This window comes from Ictalurus punctatus, chromosome 7 (genome assembly GCF_001660625.3).
Source record: "Ictalurus punctatus breed USDA103 chromosome 7, Coco_2.0, whole genome shotgun sequence".
Classification (NCBI taxonomy): domain Eukaryota; kingdom Metazoa; phylum Chordata; class Actinopteri; order Siluriformes; family Ictaluridae; genus Ictalurus; species Ictalurus punctatus.
This window is the reverse complement of record NC_030422.2, coordinates 26,843,169-26,868,109: the sequence shown is the minus strand read 5'-3', so window position 1 is coordinate 26,868,109 and position 24,941 is coordinate 26,843,169. Positions and strand designations below refer to the sequence as shown.

The following is a 24,941-nucleotide window of genomic DNA, read 5'->3' as shown; positions in this document are numbered from 1 at the left end:
AAATGTGTGAGGATCCATGTCCTGGAGCTTTATTAATAAATACAAGAGTCCAGTATACAAAATTAGAGTCAGAAACTGTCCAGAGGTCATTCACAACAGTCCAGAAACAGATATCAAGGCCAAATCCAGAGAATAGTTAGAGAATAAACATTTTACTTTAAAAGTACAAATGCTTCCCCTCTCCCTCCTGCTTTCTCTTTTTCTAAAATAAAATGTTCTCTCAGTCAGAGTGATATCCAAAAAATGTAATGAAGCATATTATATAAATATAAAGATACTCTGACATTAAAATACTCCTCTGTTCACAACACCTTGATCAGATTACACAAACCAGATTACATTTAGTCTATTACAACACATTATGATTTTAACTGCAGTAAACATAGTGGGGATTGTGTACAGGGACAGATAAACATGAATATGGTTTGGACAGTACTATCTCCTGATGAGAGGAATCACAGGGAGCAGAACATAACAGCATAACAGCTGTTATGGTAACTATTCATACATATATACATATGTACATACAAACATACATGTACACACACAAACGCACAAAAACAAATAAGTAACTGTAACCACACACTCACAATGCGTTTATTATTTTACTAGTTTACAAGGCTCAGAAAAAACTATTTTTCATTTTACAGTTTGTATCTTCCATGATACATTGCCCATTTAGGGTATATATTTTAATGAGATGAATGCTTTTTGGCATTGCTTTTTAAAAGTGTACAAACTGCTTTAAAACATTTTTTTAAACATTGGGCCTCTATCAGTCATTTAGTGAAGTTGGGTGTAAATGCATAAGCCAAACTGAACTAAACATTTCCACCGGATTTACAAAAGCTTCAGAAAACACTGATTTTCTTCATACTCGCACTCATACTGTATGTTGATGAATGCAATCACTCAAAAATTCCCAGGTGCATACACGGCATAGCTGATTTTGCATTTGGTGATGCTCACAAAACTCACTAAAAGGCAAAGCTCACAGAGCTACTATGATGAGAAAACAACAAGAAAAACTTTCTCAGAGGTAGAAGTGGAAGTTATTTTGAGTCATATATTTGCCAATAAAAATATATATTTATGAACAGAGTAACAGTAACTGAACAGCCAAAATCTGGAGCCAAATTACAGAAAAGGTAAATTCAGGTGAATGGTTTAACATGACATATATGGGCAGACGGCTCACTCAATCATTATGGCAAACAGAAGCCAGTTATGCTATGAGCTATAAAGTCTCTCTTCCTTTTATATGGCAGCATTTCCTCTTAATTGAATGACCAGGATTATTTGTCTTTATTTGTGGATTTATCTCACTTTGCTTTATAGTGATTAATATAAAAAACAACTATGTTTATAAAATATTCATTAAACTTGGGAGTGCAATTGAAATACATAAGCTATTTAAAATGTGACAGTGTAATATGTTTAATAAAAGTGCAGTAATTTATTGAAATTATATGATTTGAAGCTGATTTGAAGCTTTTGAAGCCGAGGTTTACATTAGTTAGGTTTTTAACTCGTGAATTAACACACACTCAGCAGCATGAGTAGATCATGAACATTTTTTTAATTTACAGCATTTTAATTAATACCAAATTTTATGTGTAAATGCTCCTTTGAACAATTTTCAATATAAATCTGTTTGTATCCAGCTTGACAAATGAGGTCCAATGTCGTGATCAAATCACTTTGTCAAACGTCAGACAACATTGATATTTGTAATGAAATTAATTAAATGCCAGTTTTGGAGTTTGCTTTCCCCCCCTTTCGGCCGCTCCTGTTAGGGGTCACACAGCAGATCACCCGTATGTTTTATACAGGATGCCCTTCCTGAATTTTCCAGGCTTGGGACTGGCACTGAGAGTGCACTGGCTCGTACAACACTCCAGTGACCGGCATTGGTTCCCCGAATCAAACCCAGGGTGCGGCAGTGAGAGCGCCACATGCTAGCCACTAGAACACCAGGGAACCTAAATGTTTGTATGGTACAAGACTCAAAGAACCTGAGACCTCATGACCTTGAGCCAGCCCACTCTTCAGTGTTTTCCACCGAAATTAAACCCACCCAATCATTGCACCTCCAAACAAATGTTTGTATCTCCCAGGATACATTACCCATTTAAGGGTTAAGGTCTGACTAAACACTGTTATATAAGAGAGAGTTGAGGGTTTAAATTGAATATATGTACGTATGCAATTAATGTTTAAATTTAGAATTAATTTTGTATAAAAAGTCATACTCACTTTGAATATAAACTGTAAACATCTGTGTTGGATACTGTCTTTCAGTTCCATCTACAACTACTGAGAATGTCCCAGAGTCTTGGGGTTGAAGATCTTGTATAGTTATTCCAACTTTATCATTATCCTCCTTTAACCGTCCAGTGAACTGGGAATTCTGGTGTGAGTACTGCCTCTGAGAATACCCAGCAAACTGTTTCTCATTGAACTTCCACCTAACTGATGACACTGATTGTTTTGAATAGTTCAGTGTTAGATCCAGGGAGCTTTCAGTAGCTCTGTACACCTTCACTGTGTTTGTATCAGCTAAAACAACAAGCACACCTGCAGCAGGGGAAAACATAACACATCAGCAATTAGTATGTCAGAAAGCTTTCTGTCTGCTTGTGTTAAACAAAAACAATTTGTCCGTATTCTACTAGCAGACACCAAACTGAAACTGCCATCCAAACAACTACAATAACAATGACTACTACAACACCAACCAATTACCTTAACCTTTGTATCTTTTAAATTTGCCTTAACCTGTTGGATGAGTCTTACTCATTTCCAAGTGTAAGTAACCATGTTATAATAAATGCACAGTGTTTTACTGGGCTTTTCCACTTTCTCAAGAAAATGTCTTCTTTATAGTTATGCTTCCTGTAACAGTCTTGGTGTTAATTCCACATTTCGAGACATGGTTTTGCTGCCTTTGTGTAGTTTGAATTATGATTGGCTGGTATGTGTGTACGCTTTATCAGTACGCCACTGTGTTTTGAGCTCCATTTAATGAGCACCACATCAACAGTAGGTTGCATGTTGTAGCGAAGGAAAATATGCAATTATTCCTTTCTGAAATCTATTAATTGGGTACTTTGTGCCAATATTTTATTTCTAAGTAAGAACTGACAATTATGAGTGGTCATGCTGCATACAAGGTAGCCAATTTAGAGTGGCAGCGAATATTTCCCCTTCCTTCCATACAGTAGCATGCCCACAAACGACTCCTCACACACTGATTATCCACATGTATTTGGTTTTTCATCAGGTATATGTTCTTATTCCTATTTTAAAATAATTTGCACTTGTTAATAAGTTGAACAGCCACATTTGATGAATGCCACACCAGGGTGGGTCTGTAACGGACTCCCCCACACTTTAAGTTTGAGTGTGTTTAGGGTTGTCCAAAATGTTTGCCATCTGTTTCTCTAGCTTCCGTTAAAAACAGTGAGGACCTGACTGCTCATTGGTTACAAATTCACACTTCATCTCAAGTATTCAGTATCTTTCCTCTTTCTCATTTGCATCAACACATTCACATAAAGATATATGGTAAGTACACATAAACATCAACTACAGACATAATCTCTGTGTTTTGTCAGTGTGAAAATCAGACTTTATGTCAATATGCACGCATTCAGGGAAGCACACAGTGATGAACGATGAGACATTCCTCAGCCATTCACAGGTCTTTTTCCAGATAAAAAAGTTTAGAGCTGACAGTTACACAAGAAATATTTTAAACAGCAGTGGTGTCTTTAAGCAGTTACTCAAGCTGTGTATCTTGTGCAATTTAGAAAAAAAAACGTCCAAATATGTTATGTAAAATCATTTGACCCTTATTTATGAAGTTACCAGTAATGAAGCTCATTTACTGCAAATTCTTAAAAAGAAAGCTTAATTGATAATGGCGACTAAGAATCTACCATATTTATCTCAATACAGACCTTGAAGAATCACCAACATCAGAGCTCCAGAGATGGAAACATGGTATCCATGACAGTCTTGCATTGTTGTATCAACAGTAGATGAAGGCTGAGACACCAAAAACACTTCCTGACTCACTGTGTGTCTGAGGTCTGTGCCTTAATCTATAAATGTTTGCTGTGGGCGGCTGTAAAGGCAAAAAAGTGCATCAATACAAATTCCTTCTCGTGTATAGAGTATTCTCTGAATGTGGTTTAGAGCTTTCTCACTTCTGAAGAACTGCGTCACTGATACCCACTGTGGTTCTGCTAAAACATGCACAGCTATTAAAATAGATAAACGTGCACTGTACCAAAAGTTACTTGTTTACTCTGTGCCTTGCAAAAGTATTCTACCCCCTTAAAAGTCATCAGATTCACCTGGATTACAAATTACATTCATAACGCCTGTAACGCCTCTTCCGTTCAAAGAATTCCATGTCTATCTTTTTTTTCTTATCACTCTCTTATAGCATGTCCCTTTACAGTCAGCCAGTAAACCCTTTCACCTGTACCTGTCTAATTGGACTCCTGATGCTCAGAGGGTTCTCCTTCACTCTCTGAGCCTGCCTCTGCCTCATCTAGAATGGAAGTACTAGAAATTTCATTTACTGTTATACAGCATATATCCATATTATCCTGAGACCCAGCTCATTTAGAATATTTATAGAAGGTTATTAGTTTGTTTTTATTCTGTATACTATTATTAATATGGTCATAAAATAGTTTAAATAAGTCTTTATTGGTCACATATACATTAAAGCACAGTGGAATTATTTTCTTTGCATACACAGCATGTTAGCAAGTTGGGGTCAGAGTGCAGGGTCAGCCATGATACCACGCCCCTGGAGCAGAGAGGGTTAAGAGCTGTACTCAAGGGCCCAATAGTGGCAGCTTGGCAGTGCTGGAGCTTGAACTTCCGACATTCTGATCAGTAACCCAAAGGTGTGTGAGTGTGTATGTGATTGTGCCCTGCGATGGATTGGCACCCTGTCCAGGGTGTACCCCACCTCGCCCGATGCTCCCTGGGATAGTCTCCAGGTCCCCCGTGACCCTGAAACGGATAAAGCGGTATAGAAGATGGATAGATGGATATACTTTACAGGAGTTACAGTGTGACAAACTGTTTGTTAAATATTCGATAATAATTATTTATCTGCTGGAGCTTTGATTCCAGCTCTGTAATGTTGCTCTGCCTTTAGCAGCCTCTCTTCAGGGGTGTAACCCCTTCTTTATCCACGAATAATTCTCCACTTGGAGCAGTTTGTCACTGTGTAACTGAACCTCAGTAAAAGAAGACGGCAGTGTTGTAATTTTGTATCTTCAGCGAATGGAGGCGAGACCAAGCAGACGGGGTTTACAGGAAATCATGTAGAAGTACTCATGTTTCACTGTCAGTTCTGCAAACGCCAGCTCACAGTCAGAGTGAGGGGGGAAAACGGATATACGCAGATATTTATTTTAACCAACTGGGCTGATACTGAAACACTAACATCCTCTGAAGCTGAGCAGGAAAACAAGGTGTGTAGATGTCTATATGAGTTCCGGTTTACCTGAACATGATATGAGCAGAGCATAAGGAAAGATAATGTACTTTGCATGGCACTTTAGCAGATAAACAATACAACAATAGATTAGTTGTTCCTACAAAGAGTGATAACGCCAATATTTTGTCAGATTTTCACATTTATTAATCATCCAACTCTTACATGCAATACAAAAAACTGCATGGAAACAGTGTGTTTAGAAGTACAGTTTAAACGTTTTTTTTTTTTTTTGATGGAGAAGAATCTGGGCTCAGCCCCATAATAATAATAATAATACAGCTAACGCCCCAGCATGTCTCTCTCTCTCTCTCTCTCTCTCTCTCTCTCTCTCTCCTTTTACGTGTGAAGGCATTGTCTACAAACTCCACCAAGAACAGCGAATTTGGTGTTATTTATATTAGATCAGATCAGCTCCATTAGTTGGATTAGACTTCCAAGAAAGCCGCTATTTCGTACAACTGTAAGCACTATTAGAAAAACGGGAGCAAAAACAAAACACCAGCAATACAAAAACAAACTACCAAATTACTACTTCAGCGGATCAAGCACTGACAGTAATGTGGATTGTAATGCAAAACTAAATCTCTGTAGTCGAGAGAGGGGGGTTGGAGACCACGGAGCGGATCTTTAATGGAGTGATAACAGAATGCTTTTAACAGGGATGGGAAATCCTCTCCTCTCCTCTCCATTCACACAGCGCTGTTCTGCATGCCAGAGGGGTACCTCAGCCTGAGAGGGAAACTGGGCAGTGGCTCAGGTCACGCAGCACATTCCTGCATCTCTGTCTGACAAACAGGGAAGTTAGTAGGTGTGTTCGACTTCAGCAGCGGCTGTGTGCTGCACAAGTCATGAAAAGTGAAGCCAAATCGCCCCCAGGTGGCTGGATGCAGTATAGGTCATAAACCCCGCCCTCTCCATGTAATCTAACGGGACGTGAGACAAACTAAACAATCGAATTACACTTCAAATAATTTTTTTCCAAAGAGGGTTTCTGTCATTTTAGGTAGGACTAGATTTTATCACGTTGATGTAAGTTGAAGTGTTCGTTTTTTAAAAAAAATAAGTTTGATTTTAGTTGATGCTATAATTTTTGATATAGTTTGATATAGTTGATGCTATAAAAACTGGGGGTGTGATGTCATGATTGACAGCTGTGATTGACAGCTTCTCTGAGTGAAGTAGTCACTGAGGCACCAACAGACTTTTTTCCCGGATCTTCAAGAGGAGATTGGCGCTTTAAGTTTCATTTCTACATTTCCATAACTGTTTATTTCACACAGACATGAGTTGAAAAAGTTCAGGGGCATGTGCTTGCGATTGATTCTGCGATGAGTTCAGGGGCATGCACTGCTTCAAGTCAGATACCGATTGGTCTGCGCAGCAACATGAAGTCAAACACACCTATAAAAGAACGTTTTTAGACATTTGACCTTGCTGTGACCTTGACCCTGTTTTTCGATCAGACTTTATAAATAAAAGTGTATTGCTGTTTTTAATGTTTTTTTGTTTAGTTTTTTTTTTTACAGAAAGATGTAAATTTTTTGGTGGAAATGCAGTTTTATTTTAAAGCTCCATAAATCAGTGTTTAGGTCAGGCTACAGGAGCAAACCATTAATGAAAAAAAAGTGCATACATAATGCCTATTCATATCATGCTAATGAACATGGTCTTTGTCCTGCAAGCAGACTTGCCAGTGTTGTGCTTTTTACATTACATATTGTCTTTTATGTCTTGCAGCCTTTATGCTTCAAGTATTATACTCATTTTGGGGCTCTGTCACATCTCGTTCGTGTGTGGTATTTCTGATCACGTCACATTCACTTCGTGTAAGCCGAGGGCAGTTTCCAGTTGATCTGAGGATCCTAAACTGGAGCATTGTGACCGGTTGCATTTTGAAACTTTACTCTTCATCCTACTGAAAAACGATGTTTGAGAGTGTGTCCATTCGAGTAATGTGTTTGATGGTGTTTTTCCATCAAGGTAGGTGCAACTTTATAAATAATATTCTTTTAAATGAATCTTTATGTAGCTACTAACTGAGTAGTTTAATTAAAAAAATTTTACTTTCACATATTCTAGTTTCATTACACATGAAGTGAAGTATTTCAAGCCTTTTTTGTTTTTAGTTTTAATCTTGATGATTACGGCGTATAGCTCATGGAAATCATAAATCCAGTATCTCAAAATATTAGAATAAAGAACTTATTGAATGAATGAAATTTACTGAATGAAAATAACTTCTGCTTCAGTGAAATGCTTTTTTGCCTCATCTCGTGCTTTCAGCTTTGCCTTTTATGATTTTTTTAATACAATAACTGTTGCTTATTTTATTATTAATTGCGGTTAACTATTTCTGTGTGTGTGTGTGTTATGAATAGAGGCGTATTTCCTTATTGTTTCGCATATTAATCCTACGTATGGGAACTTTTTTTATTTTATTTTTTTGGTTATTTCATTTGCTATGAACGAAAGAGATCTGTATTTTATTACATTTACACCTTTGGCTTCCATGTTGTGTATATATGTTGCTCCCGCTAATGCACCAGTGTGACCCCTTTTTGGAGGCCTGGTCCATGCAAAAAGCACTCTTGTAGCCATTCTCATGTTAGGGAATAGATATCTCCACAAATTATTTTTGGGGTCATTTGACCTTAATATCTCCTCTATATTTTTCTTTACAGTAAATAGGTTTATATGAGAGATTTTATGATTGATTAAAGTTTACAGTTTTGGACATGAGTCGTATTCAGCTGGTGCCTTACATTACCTATATAGGCTTAGGTTACAAACGGTAGCTCAGTCAGTCATGGCTCAAAGCTCTGAAATATTTTCCTGACCTGGGTAACTTGTGAAAATCATATGAATACAATTGAACATTTTTTATATTAATTAATAATGCTGTACTTTCCACTTTGAAAGTAAACTGCCATTTCTGATGACATGTTGTATACTGAAGTGAATTAGGCTTAAAAACGGTCAGAAGAACAGTCATTTAAATTCTTCTGAGGGACTACTAGCATTTGAGTTTTCTTTTGGGTTAGCCTGGGTTTTATCCAGATCCACACACTGCCCAATTTCTGGCCTCACCACTGGTCTGGAGTGTTCATGCTTTCCAATAGTCACAGGGCTTTTTAAAATTTCCCAGCACAGGAAATCTTTCAGAACAGAGGAGTTTACGCTTTCCAGTTTCTCTAAATTGACAGGCTGTGTTTTGTTTGTTTGTTTGTTTGTCCTTACAGAGAGAGAAAACCACAATGTTAAATCTAGCTATATACTGTTAAAATGCTTGATATTTCTTCATTAATAAATTAAACACTGTAATCATTGACCAATCACTGTGATCTAAAACACTCCAGTGTATTATTCCTTATGTGATCTGGAGTGAATAACAGCACGGAATCTCTTAATGCCTAATATTGCTTTAGGCATTAAGACACTTTAGACACTTGTAGAGATCTTGGTCCACTACTCCCAGAAAAAAAAAAAAAATATATAGCTTAATAATTGAAAAGTCCCTTTTCAATTCACGCCACAGGTTTAAATATGGAGACTGAGATGATCATTGCAAAACACTGGGCCTTATCATGCTGGATACGAACAAATTTATTCACAAATTGTTCATAGGAGTGTATCCTGTTAGTTTAGAAAAAATGTTTGTATCTTATCAGAGCTCCTGAATTTGTGTAAATTTACATATAAGGAAACTGACTGGCTTCAAATTGAATAGTTTGCAGGATTTACTGGTGTTTTTAAATATACTGATTTATTTTGCCAATTTTAAATAGCTTATTTATTTCAATTAGACACATGAATTTAAAAACATGTGAAACCTAGTTATTTAATGTAATTAAAGAAATATTAAATATGCAAAATATACAGAATGCAATCAACATAACTCCATAAATTAAGACAAATAAGACCAGTCATTCAGTTAAGTGAAAAAAAGTAGAAAGTGAGGGCAGGCTGGTAGCAGTAAGCCAATGCATTTAGCACACACCATGTTTAGGAGGGACTGGATATAAAACGTATTTATTTTTTTGACGATGAAAGCTGGCTTATTTATCACTGACCAAATGATCTTTGTATGTGTCTGTGCTTGGATTTCTTGTTACTGACACATTTTAAACATGTTACCAGAGAGGATGCATGGGTGAGTGAGATATTCTCATTGACTACGGCAGAGGCACATAAAACAATGAGCCTAAATACAGTTTCCCTGTGTGATGTGCTCCGTAGTGTACGGTGTAGATCTCTATTTTCTGCTCTTTTCATGTCAAACCATTTTATTTTCAATTCAGTTAATTCACACCTAATTAACTTTTTCTTTAATTTGTCTCCAGATATTTATTTTTAAGTGCTGTTATGCTGCTACATAATATATTTAACTTTAAATATACTTTTATTGCCATAACCTTCAGTGAAAAACTTCTGCTTCAGTGAAATGCTTTGTTGCCTCATCTCATTCTTTCATATGGCAGTAAACTTTGCTTTTTATGTTTTTTTTTGTTTTTTTTTTAATACAATAATTGCTGCTCAGTTTTATGAGGGATGACAATAATTCTGGAGCGCTCTGTACACTTGAATAAGTCATTTTATAATTTGTAATTGGTCAGGATAACTTATTGGATCAGTTGTTGAGGTTTTTTTTTTTTCCCCTTCCAGGAATTGGAGGTGAGGACACGAGGCATGTCACGGGTTACATTGGCGAGTCTGTTGTCTTGCCATCAGATGCTGATCCCTCATGGTCTCTTAGTACAATTCGTTGGTCTATCTATGGAAACGTCACATTTATTGCAGGCTTTCAGAGCAAAAAATTGAATGTTGACCGTTTTCCCTTATTTCGTGGACGCCTTGAGCTGAATACGTCTTCAGGCCATTTAACAATTAAAAATGTATTATCCAGAGATGCTTTAAAATACAGAGTGGACCTGGTAGGCGGAATACCCACTCAAAGGAAGAACAGTTTTGTTCAGCTTTCTGTTCAGGGTGAGTAATTCATTGTTATGTAATGATGGGAACTTCATATATTTACAAAAAAAAATAAAAATCACATGGACCGATATTTCATTAACTGTTAAATTGATGATAGATTATTGGTTTTGGAAACCTATAATTCTATTTTTCTCAGTAACAAAGATTTAATATTGGTTATTGAGATTTCATTATAAATAGTGTTTTTTTTAAATTTCAGAACGACTTGATAAACCAAGCATACGTCTGCTGCACAGTTCCCTGGATTCAGGGTATTGTGTGATCTCTCTTGGCTGTTTATCAATGAACAGTAAAGTTTCTCTTTCTTGGAAGCCTGAGCATGGCTTCAGTGAACCCTTCTGGAGCAGCGATCAGGGAGACTCTGGTGAATCAGTGCTGTGGACATCTTTCACACCCAACCGGGTAGTAACCTTCTCCTGTACTGCTGATGATGACCGTCGTCAAGAATCATCCAGCAAGAGTGTGACATGTACAGGTATGTTTACCATGTTTATCAAAGGTTTATAAACGCATTTAGCGATAATCCATTCATACTATTATGAATAACTTAAAAATAACTGAGTAGGATAAATGGGTTGTGTTTACTATTGTTGTTGATTGTTAATATATGACTTATTTATAACACATCAAACATTCCCTGTGAAACAACAACTAAAATCTTAATTTTATCAAAGTTATTATTGGACTGATTCAGGGGAATGCCTGGTCTGGGCATTCAGGGCTGTAGCCTCGAAGATTTTTTCTTTAGCCCCGGATAAGTCTCCACTGGGGAATGGTTTTTCCTCAACTGCATATGTGTTACTTTTTTAGAGCCAGAACCAAGAAGAAACAACACTCAGCCTGGAAGTACTCAAGATGTACTCCATGGTAGAATCACTGTAGGATTGATAGGAGCAATGTTTGGAGGAATTCTTGGATGTTTGGGGACAATCATCTACCAGAAACGCAAAGGTGAGAGATTTACAGCATCATACTTTGAAGTGGTTTAAAAACTGATGTGTATAGCAGGACCAGAATGACCATCAGGAGATTCTTCTTGTTTTTGCCTGCAGTGAATCCAAGGGGCTAAAATCCTGCAGTTCCTAGAAATTAAGTTTGGTTCCACTGGTCTTGCAACAGTATTAGTAATCATTTGCCTAAACTGAAAAAATGAAAGTAAAAAGAATTTGTACAGAATAATGGACAAGAAGGAGACCAGTTTTGCAGAGAGGGAAAGGGCACAAAAAAGAAACCCTCAGAGAGGATGCTGTATAATGCAGCAAAATTAGTTTTTAAAAGTACAGGTCAGTCTAATATGCAAAGACATGATGAATATTATCTAATTAGGCTGTATTAACCGCAATATTAACAACTAGTAAGTAAAACTGTAACTAGCTGCATACTTGACATTATGCATACAGTTCATTTTGGAAAATCAGGAGAGAATTTTTAGATTGTCTGTAAGAAACCTCACTATAAAAATGAAGCCCTTTCATAAACAGTAAGCAGTGTCATATCAGCCTAGGACTATCTAGCTAGCAGCTCTAACTTAATGTAAACTGAAGGTAGTAGCTAACATTGGTAGTCTGTGACTAGTTAACTAGTTACTATTTAGCTAGCTGCGACAGAAGGTAGGCTTACATTTCACAATCATCCAAGAGCAGTGAGTAAAATTAGTGAGTGAGGGCAGACCAAAAGGGAACAAAGTTTTAATTTGATGTCTAGCATTTGTCACAATCTCAATATGCATTTGTTAAGATGGTGATCTTGCACTAATTAAATCATTTAGGTTAGTATTGTAGCTACATCTTTGTGGGTCATTTAGAAAATCACTCTTAATATACCCAACCATTTTAATATACCCACTCAGCCCAGTGGTAGTTCTGGTTCAGAGATCTCCCACGAGTGTCCTCCAGGGAGTGAAAACACGGGTATAGGGGGAAAATAAGTTTTATACTGTATATGCTTTAGGCATGCTTTCATAAGGTGAAACCTCATCTTTCATTTAAGGTTTATATCCTCTAAATAAAAAAGCTGTAAGGAAATGTGCCTGTATGAAACTTAGAATTTCAAATGTATAATCCCACAAATTGCAGTAAGGTTAAAATGTTGTCCTTTTCCAATAAGGTGGAGACAATCAACCTGTTGGCGACAATCCTTCTGATGCAAAAACACTCAAAGGGCAGTAGAGAAAATTAAATGACATGTATAAAAATGGCAAGAGTTTGTTTGTGGGTTACAGTTGTTGTCAGTGTAATCATTTCTACAGCAAGCCATGTTGAGCTTAAATGTCTTTATGCAGTAAATGACTCTAAGAATCCTAGAGAAAGGGACAGAAAGAGAGACAATAAGGAAAGTAAAACTCAAGAACAAGGTAAGAGAGGGACCACGCCAATAGTCCCTTCAGACCAAGCATGCCAATAGAGTCTTTTTAATTATCTTGCTTGAATGTAGCCTAATATTTGTAATTACAAATTCATATATAACTACATGAATGATCAGACGAACAGGGGCTCCTAATAACTTGTTAGGTGACTGTAAATTACAGTAAGGGTCAACATTTGTTCTCAATGTGTTAGGAGGGTATGGGCTGGTCTTGGTTGGTGTCAGACCTCTGGCCTGAACTTTTCTTCCATTCCAGCCCTGGTGTACAGCCTTATTTACTGTATGAGGGATTAATAAAAGAGTCTTATCTTAAAAATGGTAGCCTATACGAAATAGAAATATATTGTTTCGTTGATAACTTGGATATTTCAGATTATTACTATTTATAGTTGTATGTATTTTTGTATGTACTTCTGGCAAAAAATTATGGAATCACCACACTTGGAAGATGTTCACTTAGCTTATTATTATTATTATTATTATTATTATTATTATTATTATTATTATTATTATTATTATTATTATTATTTTTACTTCGTAGCAAATAAAAATCAGATTTGAGGCAACAAAATTTTTGTTTAATAGCTGGAAATTTTGGCTTCGTAAAACATTTTAATTAATGGCATATTGTTTCCCAGATCAAGTAGAGGAAAAAATTAGGGAATCACTGTGTTGACGACACATTTATGTAATCATCTTGTAATTTGCATTTCTAAAACAAATACTAGCACAAGTCTAAAAATGCTAATAAGTTTTCAGTTTAGAGTCCTTAAAGACCTTTAACCTTTTGACTTTTTGAAAGGAAACATGACCCAACAAGAGAATTGTCAATGGAAACAATGGAAAGGATTATGAAACTCCTTCATGAAGGAAATCCAACACGGAGTATGGTAAAAGATGTTGGTTGTTCCCAGTCAGCTAACAAAAAAGTGTGTAAAAATTTGCTGCAAGTATAACCAAAATATGAAGGTTATAAAAGGAAAACTTGCAGGTAGATCAAGGAAGACGGGAAATGTCAGGATCGAAAACTCAAAGCAATATGCCAAAATTCACTACAAAACAAATGGGCAGAAACAGGAGTAAACGTTTGACAGAACTGTAAGAAATCAGCTGAATATGAAATGGGGAATTATGTATAGAAAAACCAAACTAAAACCAGCACTAACACCTAAACAGAAGAAACCAAGGTTACAGTGGGCTAAAGAGAAGCAATCATGGAGTGTGGATGATTGGATGAAATTGATTTTCATTGATGAATCACGAATCTGCGTTGGCCAAGGACATGATGCTGGAACTTCTGTCTGGTGGCATTCTCTTGAAACATATAAAGATGTCTGCCTGAAGAAAATTAATTTCCCCACTCGTTTATGATATGGGGTTACATGTCCGGTAAAGGACCGGCGGGACCTCAAGTTAGTGCACAGGTGTATATAAAGATTTTGGACACTTTTTTTTTTTTTTTTTCCTCATTCCATTGATAGAATCTAGGTTTGGGGAAGTAATTTTTCAGGATGATAAAATGATGGAGAGTTAAAGCTTTTCTTCAGGAAAGGCAGAGCAACTCAATGTAATGGCCAGCAGACAGTCCGGATCTCAGTCCGATTGAAAATTAGTGGTGGACATTTAAAAACTGGTCCGTGACCTGGCTCCATCCTGCAACTCTGATCTGTGAACCACTATTCGAGATAGTTGGAACCAGCTTTATGGAGAATATTGTTTTTATTAGTGTAGTCCATGCTTCAAAGAATTCAGGAGCAACAAAGTACTAATTGTGATGTGTTTGTTGATTCCATAATTTTTTACTCTATTTTATATGGAAAAAAATATGCCATTAATTAAATAAAAAGTTGTTTTGTGTGATTTGTTTATATGCTAAGAAGTTAAAAAAAATATCTAGGTGAGCATCCTCTGAGTGTGGTTCCACAGTGTGATGAATTTTTGCCAGGGGCTGTAAATATAAAAAATAATAACTAACTACTTTTTTCCCTCCCTGCTCCTGGTAGTCTGTAACAAAGGATTTAAATGAAAAGATATTGGTCAGTACAGAAAAATTCAGGGTGCTGGTATTAAGACTTTACATCATTCAACAGAAATTGTCAAGCAGCTATAGTTAGTGCAGGGAAGGGGCATATTGCAGTGCAAAATCAAGAGAGCAAGGGCTATACCCATCCTGAAGAAATCCACACTGGATCCCTCAGACATCAGCAACTACCGAACAGTGTCACCTCTCTTTTCTTTCCAAAATCCTCTAACACTGTCTGTAGTCAATATTCTCTCTCTCTCTCTCTCTCTCTCTCTCTCTCTCTCTCTCTCTCTCTCTCTCTCTCTCTCAGAACAACTTTCAAGATCCTGAACCAGGTTCTTCAGTTTTACCAACTGATTTACTGAAACTTCATCCCAGAAAATCTGAACTGCTTTTCATCCCCGCATCAGTATCTTGCAATCTCCCTGGACAACTCTCTGATCTCACAACATCAGAAGGATTCAACCGTTATATCCACACAGGCCACTCAAGTGCTTGTTCAGTCTCCTGTCATTTCGATACTGGACTACTATTGCAATTCGCTGGTGGCAGATCTGCTTGTAAGCTCCACTGAACCTCTGCAACTGATCCAGAATGCAGCTGCACAACTTGTTTTCAAGCTTCCTAAGTTCTCCCACACCACCCCATTGCACCTGCTTGAAGTGGAACTCCGTGAAAATAGACTCAATCGTTTGTGCTCAGTTTGTACTGTTTTATCTCACTAAAAGTTTACTTTGTGCTGCTTCCGTTTTTAAAATATTAGACATTGAATTATAGGCGCCATTCTCCTCTGTGTGAGCACCCTTTTAGAGGCGAATTGCTGAAGACTTTTTCAAGACAAATCATATCATTTTGTTCAATAAACAGTTCTCTTTACTTTTCATTGATTCACAAGATCATCTGCTACACTTCACTGCCACCACTAGATGTGACACTTCTGTTCATGATGCTCTTGTGGAAATTAGTGTTGTTAGTGTAGGAAAAGTCAACATAGTTACTAAATCAAAATTCTGGCCAGTGTAAGTACAGTGTTTTAACACTGTCAGTTAGAATATTGTTAGTTAACTTCAATCATAATGGTACACCATTCAAGAGAGCTAAGATTGTCAATGTTTATTGAACTGAAAACTCTTTGCTCATACTAGTATGGTTAATGTAGATATGAAATGCTAATTACAGCGGTACATGGTACCCATGTTAGTTTTTTTGAATATGTTGTGCATCTAGGAGTCAACATTACCATATTGGTCCTAATGTAAGATATAATATCCTTATATATTATTACTAGATTATATTTTCCTTGTATTCTGGCAAATACAGTAATACATGAAGTTTATACTGTATATGACATTTTTTGAGTCAGGATTATTTCAGTGGGTGGCGTCTGGCATGTTTTGCTTATGCCAGATGCCCAAGAAATCAGCAGTCGACAGGGATTCCATTTTCAGTCCTCTGTTCTTGAAAAGAGGCCATAGTCCAAAATGGCAACATAGCTACTCTTAATCAGAGCATCTGGACAGAGCTTAGTGAGCAGCTAGAAAACAAGATCACTGCAAAGGCTCTATATACTTCTGTTAAATTGAACAGACACAACATCTGAACTGCTTTAGGGTTTATTTATGAAAGTGATCATGAAACAAGTGGCAGTAGTGATGACACTGATTTTGAGCCAGCGTCCCTTTCCCCCAGACCAAAAGATTTCTGGACTTTTGAATTTTCTTTGTGTGAATTTCCCTCCAATCTGATGCTCCAAGGAGAGAGATTTACTTTAAGGGTGTAGTAGGGTGTGTCGTGGTTAAAACGTCACCCTTATTAACTACATGGCCAATGGGCTCTATCGCTACCATAGTATATAAGTGGTTGTTTAGGCCTCCCAGAAGGTGTCACGGTCGAAAACAGCCCCTTCCTTTCATTGCTATGGACTACAGAGTGTGACGTTGGGCTACCGAGATTGTGTGCAGGTGTGATGTGCTGCTCACTCTCAGTGCGGTGTGCTGTCAACGCTCCCAACTGTGTAGCATGGTAGTTTAACGTAGCTCCGGTCGGTGCGCCAGCTGTTGCCGTCACAACTATTAAAGATGCTATCACGATTTTCGTATGTGCCATCGTGAGTATCAAGTCATCGTATCACAGGTCCTCGATTTTGCATGCGTTAAGGCGGGCTGAGTGAGATGTGGTTATCTCAGTATAGCTCCTCCCCCTCACTCGTGGAGCCACGTTGCTGCTTTGGGGCTGCTTGAGTCTGCTTTGTGCTTTGATTTTGTTTTATTTTGTTCTGCTTTGTTTTGTTATTTTGCTTTGTGTTGGTTACTGTCACTAAGATCAGTTTTCTTTAATTCCACTGTTGTAACTGTCTTTATCAGTTATGTTGTACTGCTATGTGTCCATAGACAGTCTGAAGCCCGTACCTAAACCACTATTAAAAAAAACAACAACAATCCTAACTACAAAATCATTTAAAAACTAATTCTCAGTTCATTTGTCCACAGATTATGCCCACCAACTACAGTAAAACTCTTTATAAATCTTCATAATTATATCTTCTTAGAATTTGCAGTAACCAAATAGCTTGCATAGGCAGCATGTACTTCATTAACAGCCATATTTATTTTTTTGAGAAAGACCTTAGGGTTTCCTGAGTCAAATCTGATCATTTTCCTGCAGATAGAAAATGATAAGAGCAGACAGTTACATGAGAAATATGCTGAACATCAGTGGTGTACAGTTAGTGTACTGACAAATGCCAAATTTCTTATGAGAGTCCAGGACAATTTTGAAATATATACTGAAAAATATATTCAGTGGTTGAGTAAATATGACAAAGAAAAATCAGTGATTTGAAAAGCAAATGATTAGATAAATACTTTAATTTCTGTACTAAATTAGTTAATGTAAATATTCGGCTGTGTATTTTATGCATTTCAGAACATCTCCAAATGCCATGTAAAATTGTTTGCTCTGACCTATGAGGTTAGCAGTAAGGAAGCTCGTTTACTGTTAATCACTGAAAAAGCTTAATTTGCCAAGTGCATTAAAAATGTCCAATATTAATCTCTGTACATACCCAGTAGAAGCGCAAACAACAGCACACCAGAGATGGAAACAGTATATCCATGAAAGTCCTGCATTGCTGTATTAGTGAATGACTAAAGTAGACGAAAGCTGAGGCTCAAAAAACACTTCCTCATTCAGTGTGTGTCTGAGGTCTCTTAATCTATAAATGTTTGCTGTATGTGGCTGTAAAGACAAAATAAATGCACCTACAGCGTTATCGGAAAGTTCTCTATGTGTATCCTCTGAAAGTGGTTTAAAGCCTTTAAAGCCTCACTGTGGTTCTGCTACACATGCAGCTTAAAGCTGATCAAGTGCACCAACACAAGGGGGCATGTTGATATTGTTTACTTGTGGTCAGCTGCTAAAAAGCTAGAAGAGGAAAGAACTTTCACACAGACTATGGCTTTTTTGCCTTTTCAAAGAATTGAACATGTTTAGTAAAGTCATTAACAGTGCATCAGACTTTAGTTGCTGTATGCACAGTCATAGGAAAAAGGAAGTGCACCCTCCTTTAATTTTATGTTTTTATATAGAATAAAATTACCTCAGGTGACAATAAATAAAAAAAAAAACACAACAGATTTCAAAATGTACTGATATTTTAAAAAATCAAAAGTAAACCAACATTCATAAACCATGTGGGAAAAATAAGTACATCACACAATTCAGTAACATGTAGAACCACCTTTAGCAACAATAACTTGAAGAAAATGTTTTCTGTAGGAGTTTATCAGTCTCTTACATCATTTTGGAAAAATTTTGACTGATAAACCCCTACAGAATTTTTTTTCTTCAAGTTATTGTTGATAAAGGTGATTCTACATGTTACTGACTTATAGGGTGTACTTATTTTCACACCTAGTTTCTGAATATTGGTTTATTTTTTGGGGGAAAAAATGACTACATCCTGAAATCTGTTGTGTTTTTTTTGTCACCTGATGTTAGTTGTTTGTTGGTGAGGACAACACAATTGTGGACATCCCACAGCTGCTCCATTGGATTGAGATATGGTGAATTTGGAGGCTGAGTCAACTCCTTGAACTGTTTGTCATGTTCCTCAAACATTTCCTGAACATTTTTGCAGTGTAGCAGGGAGCATTACCCCGCTGAAATAGTTCACTGCTATTAGGAATCCCCTTGCTATGAAGGGTTGTACTTGGTCCGCAACAATGTTTAGGTAGGTGGTAAGTGTCAAAGTAACTTCACATGAATGCCAGGACCCAAAGTTTCCCAGCAGAACATTGCCCAGAGTATCACACTTCCTCCACCAGCTTGCGTTCTTCCCATAGTGCATCCTGGTGCCATGTTTTCCCCAAGTGAGTGACGCACACGCATCCAGTTGATCCACATGATGAGAAAGAAAATATGATTAATCAGACCACGTTCCTTCTTCCATTGCTCCATGGTCCGATTTTGATGCTCATATGTTCACTATAGTCACTTTTGGCGGTGGACAGGGGGCAACATGGGCACTCAGACCGGTCTGCAGCTACACAGCCCCATACGCAGCAAGCTGTGATGCACTGTGTGTTCTGACACCTTTCTATCATAGCCAGCATTAACATTTTCAGCCATTTGTACAACAGTAGCTCTCCTGTGGGATCGGACCAAACTTCGCTCCCCATACACATCATGACCTCAACTGTGTATAGGTGCAGGTACTCAATAGTTTTATTTAATGATGTAAACAAAGATGCTATCCAAAAACATAAAATATCCAATATCCAATAACACAAACTACATCAAAACCACGTGTGTGTGTGTGTGTGTGTGTGTGTGTGTGTGTGTGTGTGTGTGTGTGTGTGTGTGTGAGTGTGAGAGAGAGAGAGAGAAAGAGAGAGAGAGAGAGAGAAAGAGAGAGAGAGACAGTTAAAAAAAACATTTTTAAAGTTATAGGATATTTTCATAGTATAGCCTATGAATGGGATCTTATAGAGGGCGGATGGTGACTTAGTGGTTAGCATGTTTGCCTCACACCTCCAGGGTTGGGGGTTCGATTCCCACCTCGATTCCCCTGTGTGTGTGGAGTTTGCATGTTCTCCCTGTGCTGCGGGGATTCATGCCAATCCAAAGACATGCTGATTGGCATGTCTAAAGTGAATGTGTGTGTGATTGTGCCCTGCGATGGATTGGCACCCTGTCCAGGGTGCACCCCTCCCTGGGATAGGGTTCCCCGTGACCCTGAAAAGGAGTAAGCGGTAGAGGATGGATGGCTGGATGGACTTCCCCAGACATTTTTTTGCAAACCTTTAGTACTCATGTTTTCTCAAAGTGACATCTACAAATGTAATAAAGCAGTTTATGTAAATGTACAGATACTCTGATTTGTTCACAAGTACTTGATCAGATTACATGAACCAGATTACATTTATTATACAGTATTACAACACATTATAATATTAGCTGCAGTGAACATGGCAGGGTTTGTGTACAGGGACAGATAAACATGAATATGTGTGACCTCCAGTTACAGTCAGATAACAGTACAGCAAATTAAACAGTGAGAGTTAAAATAAAATGCAGAATACTGCAGTAGTGATAGATCTGGCAATCGATTGATGGCGAAATACAATGAAGAAATAGAAGAATCTGGTGAAATACAGGGGGCTGGAAGAGGACCCAGAGAGACCCAGTTTTCCACGCTGTCATAACAGTGTTGTGATCTCTAATCTGGAAGAAAAGCTCCAACGTTGATCCAACTCAGAAGAGCGCAAACAGAAATATAGTAAAAAATATTCTGTGCCCCTGAGCTTTGAGTGTAAATGAAAATATTATTATAAAAATGAAAACTATACAACTATAAACTTTGTAGCAGAATCAAATTTGTTTGCCCCTGAGTAGTTCAGTGTTCAACCTATTTCTTACAGAGTGAGCAAAGTGCTTATTCCTCAATTACTTTCATGGCATACTGGCTGTTATGATGACCTGTGAAATAAAATAATAGTGAACAAATAAATAAACAAATAAGTAACACAAGAAGTGAAACAGTATTTTACTGTGTACTATTTATTATGTTTATGTAGTTTTTACCTCGAGCTCTGTAACATTTTACACCCAGGATGATGGTCACCAGCAGATACGGAGAGGCCGCCACTAGACTACTGATCAAATTAAGAACTGACAATTGAGTTTCTGCATGTGAGACAAAACACACACACACCCCCACACACACACACCCACCCACACACACACACACACACACACACACACACACACACACACACACACACACCTGATGCAGTGCATAGACATTTTTGTAAAGTTTGTGTAGTTACAGGAAAAGGGTAATTATACCTGTTCTGGGATGTTCAGTGCTACAGCTCAGTGTCTCTGTAGCAGAACTGGAGCTGACGTTGTTAGCTGCAGTGCAGTTCAGTGTAACAGCTCCTTCTGCTGGTGAGAGACTGAACTGCAGCTGAGCTCCACTCCCAGTCTTATAGCCGCTCCACAGGTAGGAGACACTCTCAGCTCCGAGCGCTGCACACCTCACTTCAACATCACAGCTGTTTGTGGACAATCTCCACGCCTGATTCTTCTCAATCTGTACAGCTGTTATGGGGTCTGAATGAGTGTGTAAAAACAGTTAAAAAAAAAAAAAGTTAACATCCATCAATCCATCCATTCAAAAGTGGAGTCCATGGACCAACATGGGCCTCTGCATGTTTTTTTTTTTTTGGTTATTTGTTACAGTGGTGGAAATCACAGCACACAATTGATAAAATTATTATATGTATTATTGAGTTCTTATAGTTAAGACTGGTCCAACCTTTTATAACTGCAAAAACAAGCAGCGTATAAGTAATGTCTACTTAGAAATGAACATAAATTGTTCTGTTAACAGAAAGTTCAAGATTAAAAAGCCATATTGTTCCAATAAATATTTAAATATGTATGTTTCAATGATGAGCCTAATGTATGAACACTTAGATTATGTTCGGGGTCAGTCTGTATGTCTGTCTGTCTATTTCTAGCTCTCTTTTACTGAAAATATACAGTAAAGCACAAATCCATTTATCACCTGAGCAGGTAAAGCAATTCTGTGACTGTTGGAGAAAGAAACCTACTGTCTGAAACGTCCTGTTTCTCTGCTTAAATTTTTCATTTCTATATTTATTCCTGAAGTACAATTACACTGGATTCTTCCACAAATGTATACTTACTTTCAATATAAACTTTAATATCCTGTGTAGGATACTGTCCTTCAGGTCCAACTGCAACAACTGAGAATGTTCCAGAGTCTTGGGGTTGAAGATCTTTTAAAGTTACTCCAATTTTATCATTGAAACCTTTTAATCTTCCACTAAATTGAGATGCCCGAAATATGTAATTACGGCTTGGAGTGTAGTCAGCAAACATTTTGCCATTAAAGTTCCAATTAACAAATAACACTGAATTCTTTGGATATGTTAGTGTTAGATCCAGGGAGCTCCCACCTTTAAGCACCATCTCTGTATTTGTATCAGCTAAAACATTGCACACACCTGCAGCAGGGGAAAACATAACCAATATAAGGCTGCATGTAAACAAAATGGTATCTCTTTGCACAAACTGAAAGGGACCCAAGCAGTTCAGAGACCAACACCAAACCAAAGCCTTCATCTAAACAACTATAACAATGACAATGATTATTACAAAACCATTTTTAATTAATTCTGTTATTGTATAGACCTTAAAAACAAAAGCAAAAAACTGAAGAATGCTGCATGTATACGTGTTCAACCCCTTCAGACCAGGGCTGTGCACAGACATTGTGTTGGGCAGTGGCCTGAACCAAAAAAAAAAAAGAAAAAAAAAAGAAGAAGAAGAAGAAAAAACAGCATTATCTTTTTATTTGGTACTGTTGGGAAATTTTCTATTCTTTATTCCCTCAGATATGTATAAGTATGTTTAGGTTATAGTTTGATTTCTGTCTCATGTACTTTACAGAATCTGTCTGATGGGTACGTGCCAGTTTAACATGTCACCAATGGAACCTTCCTCTTTTCTGTGTTAGGCAAATCATACCATCAGACCATATATGTTCAACAACTGCTGTATATTCTTTTATTGCCTAAGATGTTTTTCATGTATGTGGCCAGACAGTTCAACTGCCATATTATTTCCACACAGCAGTACGCCTATGCACGGCTATTTGTACCTATAAAAGCTTCTGTCATTCAATGAGTAAATCAGACGTCTCTTTGAACTGCCCTGGTTGCCAGTGTGTTCATTTAGACTCGCCGGCGCCGTATACGCTCCGTGATAACCCACATGCGCTAGTTTTTCTTTAGAGTAAATGAAACAGAGGCAAGAAAGGCTGACGGAGGAAAAGTGAAGATAAAGCTGTTATTTGCTTTATCCTTGCTGGTACCATGTCACATCTCTGGCTCAGTTCCAAGACCTTCACTTTGACTTTTTTTTAGCGGACGCTGAGATGATGTCATCATCTTTGTTACGCCTCGCCGGCAGATGGCACTGCGGAGCGGCTTCGACGTGGACACGTGACTCTTGTTTTGGTTTCGTTCTCTTCCTGTTTAGACATTGGCTGATGTGCGAGGGTGTAGTTTGATTTGAGCCAGGTGGCTATGCTTTAGTTTAATTATGTTGGGTATTTAAACCCCTTGTGTGGCTGCGCACTTCGTGCAGTATTAATCTAAGGTCTCCGGAGTTTCTGGAGCATGTATGTGTAGCATGCTAGCGGTCGTAGCTAGGTGTCCAGTATTTAAGTATGGTCAGTATAGACCGCGCTTCCTGTGTTTGTTTTGTTTGTTTATCAATAAAGACGGCTCTAATGCGCTTACTTCCAGCTAACTGTCCTGTGTCGTTACAATCTTAATATAGAGAATGAATAACAAAACTTGTACAATCTTACTGTAAATAGTTAGCTCAGTGCTCAATTCGAGTAATGTTGTAACGCCTCCTTCATTCAAAGAATTCCATGTCTATCTTTTTTTTCTTATCACTCTCTTATAGCATGTCCCTTTACAGTCAGCCAGTAAACCCTCTCACCTGTACCTGTCTGATTTGACTCCTGATGCACAGTGAGCTGTCCTTCACTCTGAGTCTGCTTCATCTAGAATAGAAGGACCACAAATTTCATTTACTGTTATACAGCATATATCTGTATTATCCTGAGACACAGCTCGTTTAGAATATTTATAGTAGGCTATCAGTTTGTTTTTATTCTGTGTGTGTGTGTGTGTGTGTGTGTGTGTGTGTGTGTGTGTATATATATATATATATATATATATATATATATATATATATATATATATATATATAGTGATAAAATATTCTATATAGCCTTTGCTATATTATAATGAGTCTTTATTGGTCACATGTACATTAAAGCACAGTGAAATTGTTTCCTTCGCATACACAGCATGTTAGGAACAGCCATGATACAGCGCTCCCTGGAGCAGAGAGGGTTAAGGGCCTTGCTCAAGGGTCCAACAGTGGCAGCTTGGCATTGCTGGGGCTTGGATCCCTGACCTTCTGATCAGTAAACCAGAGACTTAACCACTGCTAGTTATAGATTACTATACAGCAGCAGTCCCCACCCTTTTTTGCGCCACAGACTGGTTTAATATCAGACAATATTTTCACGGACCGGCATGTAAGGTGTGGCGGACAAATACAACAAAATAAAATGATATGACCGGCATAAAAACTGGGGTATTATATATATATATATATATATATATATATATATATATATATATATATATATATATATATATATATATATATATAATAAGCGTGAATCCATTGTGAAATCACAACTTTATTAGCAGCGTCCTCGTAACATCACGCCAACAACATAACATGAGTAACATCCTGTCTGCCCCCTAACGCTCTCTGGTCACTATGGTAACATTTCAACATGCCTTCAAAATAAGATACAAAACAAAAACAAATATAAAGTGCATGAAACCTACAACTCATAACGGGAGTTATCAGTGGGAGCCCTGAGCCTGTTTCACTGTAACGATATGTCCCATC

The 24,941-nt window shown here is 37.5% G+C and overlaps 2 protein-coding genes and 1 long non-coding RNA gene across 3 annotated transcripts; 1 reads left to right on the top strand and 2 right to left on the bottom strand.

The window, feature by feature from the left end:
* The first annotated feature begins 5,368 nt into the window (after window positions 1-5,368).
* LOC108261661 (uncharacterized) lies at window positions 5,369-15,787 on the top strand. Its single transcript, XM_053681533.1, has 6 exons — window positions 5,369-5,501; window positions 7,265-7,507; window positions 10,190-10,513; window positions 10,719-10,994; window positions 11,330-11,470; window positions 15,217-15,787. Exons 2-6 carry the CDS (start codon window positions 7,453-7,455, stop codon window positions 15,234-15,236), a joined length of 816 nt encoding a protein of 271 aa, XP_053537508.1. The 5' UTR covers window positions 5,369-5,501; window positions 7,265-7,452; the 3' UTR covers window positions 15,237-15,787.
* LOC128633037 (uncharacterized) lies at window positions 15,482-15,909 on the bottom strand. Its single transcript, XR_008396720.1, has 2 exons — window positions 15,772-15,909; window positions 15,482-15,562 (listed from the first exon to the last, which is right to left on the bottom strand). It is a non-coding gene; the product is annotated as an uncharacterized LOC128633037 (long non-coding RNA).
* Window positions 15,910-20,245: 4,336 nt separating this feature from the next.
* LOC108262171 (SLAM family member 8-like) lies at window positions 20,246-22,655 on the bottom strand. The gene is made up of 4 exons (XM_053681528.1): window positions 22,121-22,655; window positions 21,255-21,521; window positions 20,991-21,092; window positions 20,246-20,885 (listed from the first exon to the last, which is right to left on the bottom strand). Exons 1-4 carry the CDS (start codon window positions 22,557-22,559, stop codon window positions 20,842-20,844), a joined length of 852 nt encoding a protein of 283 aa, XP_053537503.1. The 5' UTR covers window positions 22,560-22,655; the 3' UTR covers window positions 20,246-20,841.
* Between the last annotated feature and the right edge of the window lie 2,286 nt (window positions 22,656-24,941).